The 1134-nt window shown below is 47.2% G+C and overlaps 1 protein-coding gene across 1 annotated transcript; it reads right to left on the bottom strand.

Moving 5' to 3' along the window:
• Positions 1 to 312: 312 nt before the first annotated feature.
• Positions 313 to 891, bottom strand: LOC132270536 (uncharacterized). The gene has a single exon (XM_059771711.1). The coding sequence runs from the start codon at positions 889 to 891 to the stop codon at positions 313 to 315; it is 579 nt and encodes a 192-aa protein (XP_059627694.1).
• Between the last annotated feature and the right edge of the window lie 243 nt (positions 892 to 1134).

The raw sequence follows: 1134 nt of genomic DNA, 5'->3' as shown, positions 1-1134 counted from the left end.
AACAACCAGTGACCACCACCCCCAACTGAAGACACCGAAGAGGAGCCCTGTCACCGCTACCTTCTCGACCTCGCCGGAGCTCGGCCAAATTACCAAAGCTCGGCCTCTAACCCCACTTAGGCTATTCTTGGACTCCATCATTCAGGTTCAAGCCTCTGCTTTGGAGCACTTTGGGACCTCAATTTGGCCTTGAATGATTGTGTACTGGCCATGTAATTTAGATAATTTGTGTATTGCTGGAAATAAGTATCAACACAGACGGGTTTGGGTTCCGTTTACAATATGCTTTTTCACTACAACGTTTCGCCGTTACTACTGCGCCGGTAACGTTTCTGACCACCACGAGCCATCCGGATATTCTGATGACCCAAATAATTGATCCGAATGAATGAACAACCCGTTTAACCCAACGTACTCGCCGTTGTTAATATAATTATCACCACCAACGATTCCTAACCCGAACCAGTCATAACTCGGGATCTCGTCTTCAAACCCCCATAACTCGCCGAGTCCAGTCGAGTCTGACAGAACTCGGACCGACTCAGTCTCTTTGTTGTTCTCCACCTCACTTGACAAAACAGTTGATGAAGGGAGGCCGAGCTCGTCGTCGGAGGCTTCCAAGAGGTAGCCGAGCTCCGGTTGGGAATCTCCGGCGTCTGACGTCAGATCTACAACGTTCGCCGGTGGAGCCGGTGACACGGAGATCTCTTCTTCGAAGCTCTTCATGAATGAGTTGAGGTCAGGACAACTGGTTCCGAGATCCGAGTCATCAAGATTTAGGAGGTCATCCCTGAGTCTCTTCACCTCGACTGAGTCCAGCTCTGACTCATCCCATTCATCTCTGACTCGTTTCTCTCTACACCCACCATTGCAGCCACAACCACTATCCATCTCATCTCCCTTCTTCCTCTCTTTATTCTCTTTCCTCCGGTGAACTGTATAATATACACACAGGCGGGTTTGGGTTCGGGTTTGAGATGGGTTTGGATTTAATCCAAGGGTATTTAAGTCAATTAAAATGTTAATTTTATTTCAAAGGATAATAAGGTCAATTCACAAACTTCAGGGTCTCTTTGTCCATTTTTCAAACTTGAAGGGGTGTCATTGTCCAAAAATAGACAAACTTTTCTCCAG

This window comes from Cornus florida, unplaced genomic scaffold (genome assembly GCF_030987335.1).
Source record: "Cornus florida cultivar Cherokee Brave unplaced genomic scaffold, ASM3098733v1 CherokeeBrave_3.0.0_Hap2_Chr08, whole genome shotgun sequence".
Taxonomy (NCBI): domain Eukaryota; kingdom Viridiplantae; phylum Streptophyta; class Magnoliopsida; order Cornales; family Cornaceae; genus Cornus; species Cornus florida.
The sequence above is the reverse complement of the archived record's forward strand: the minus strand, read 5'-3'. Positions and strand labels throughout refer to the sequence as shown.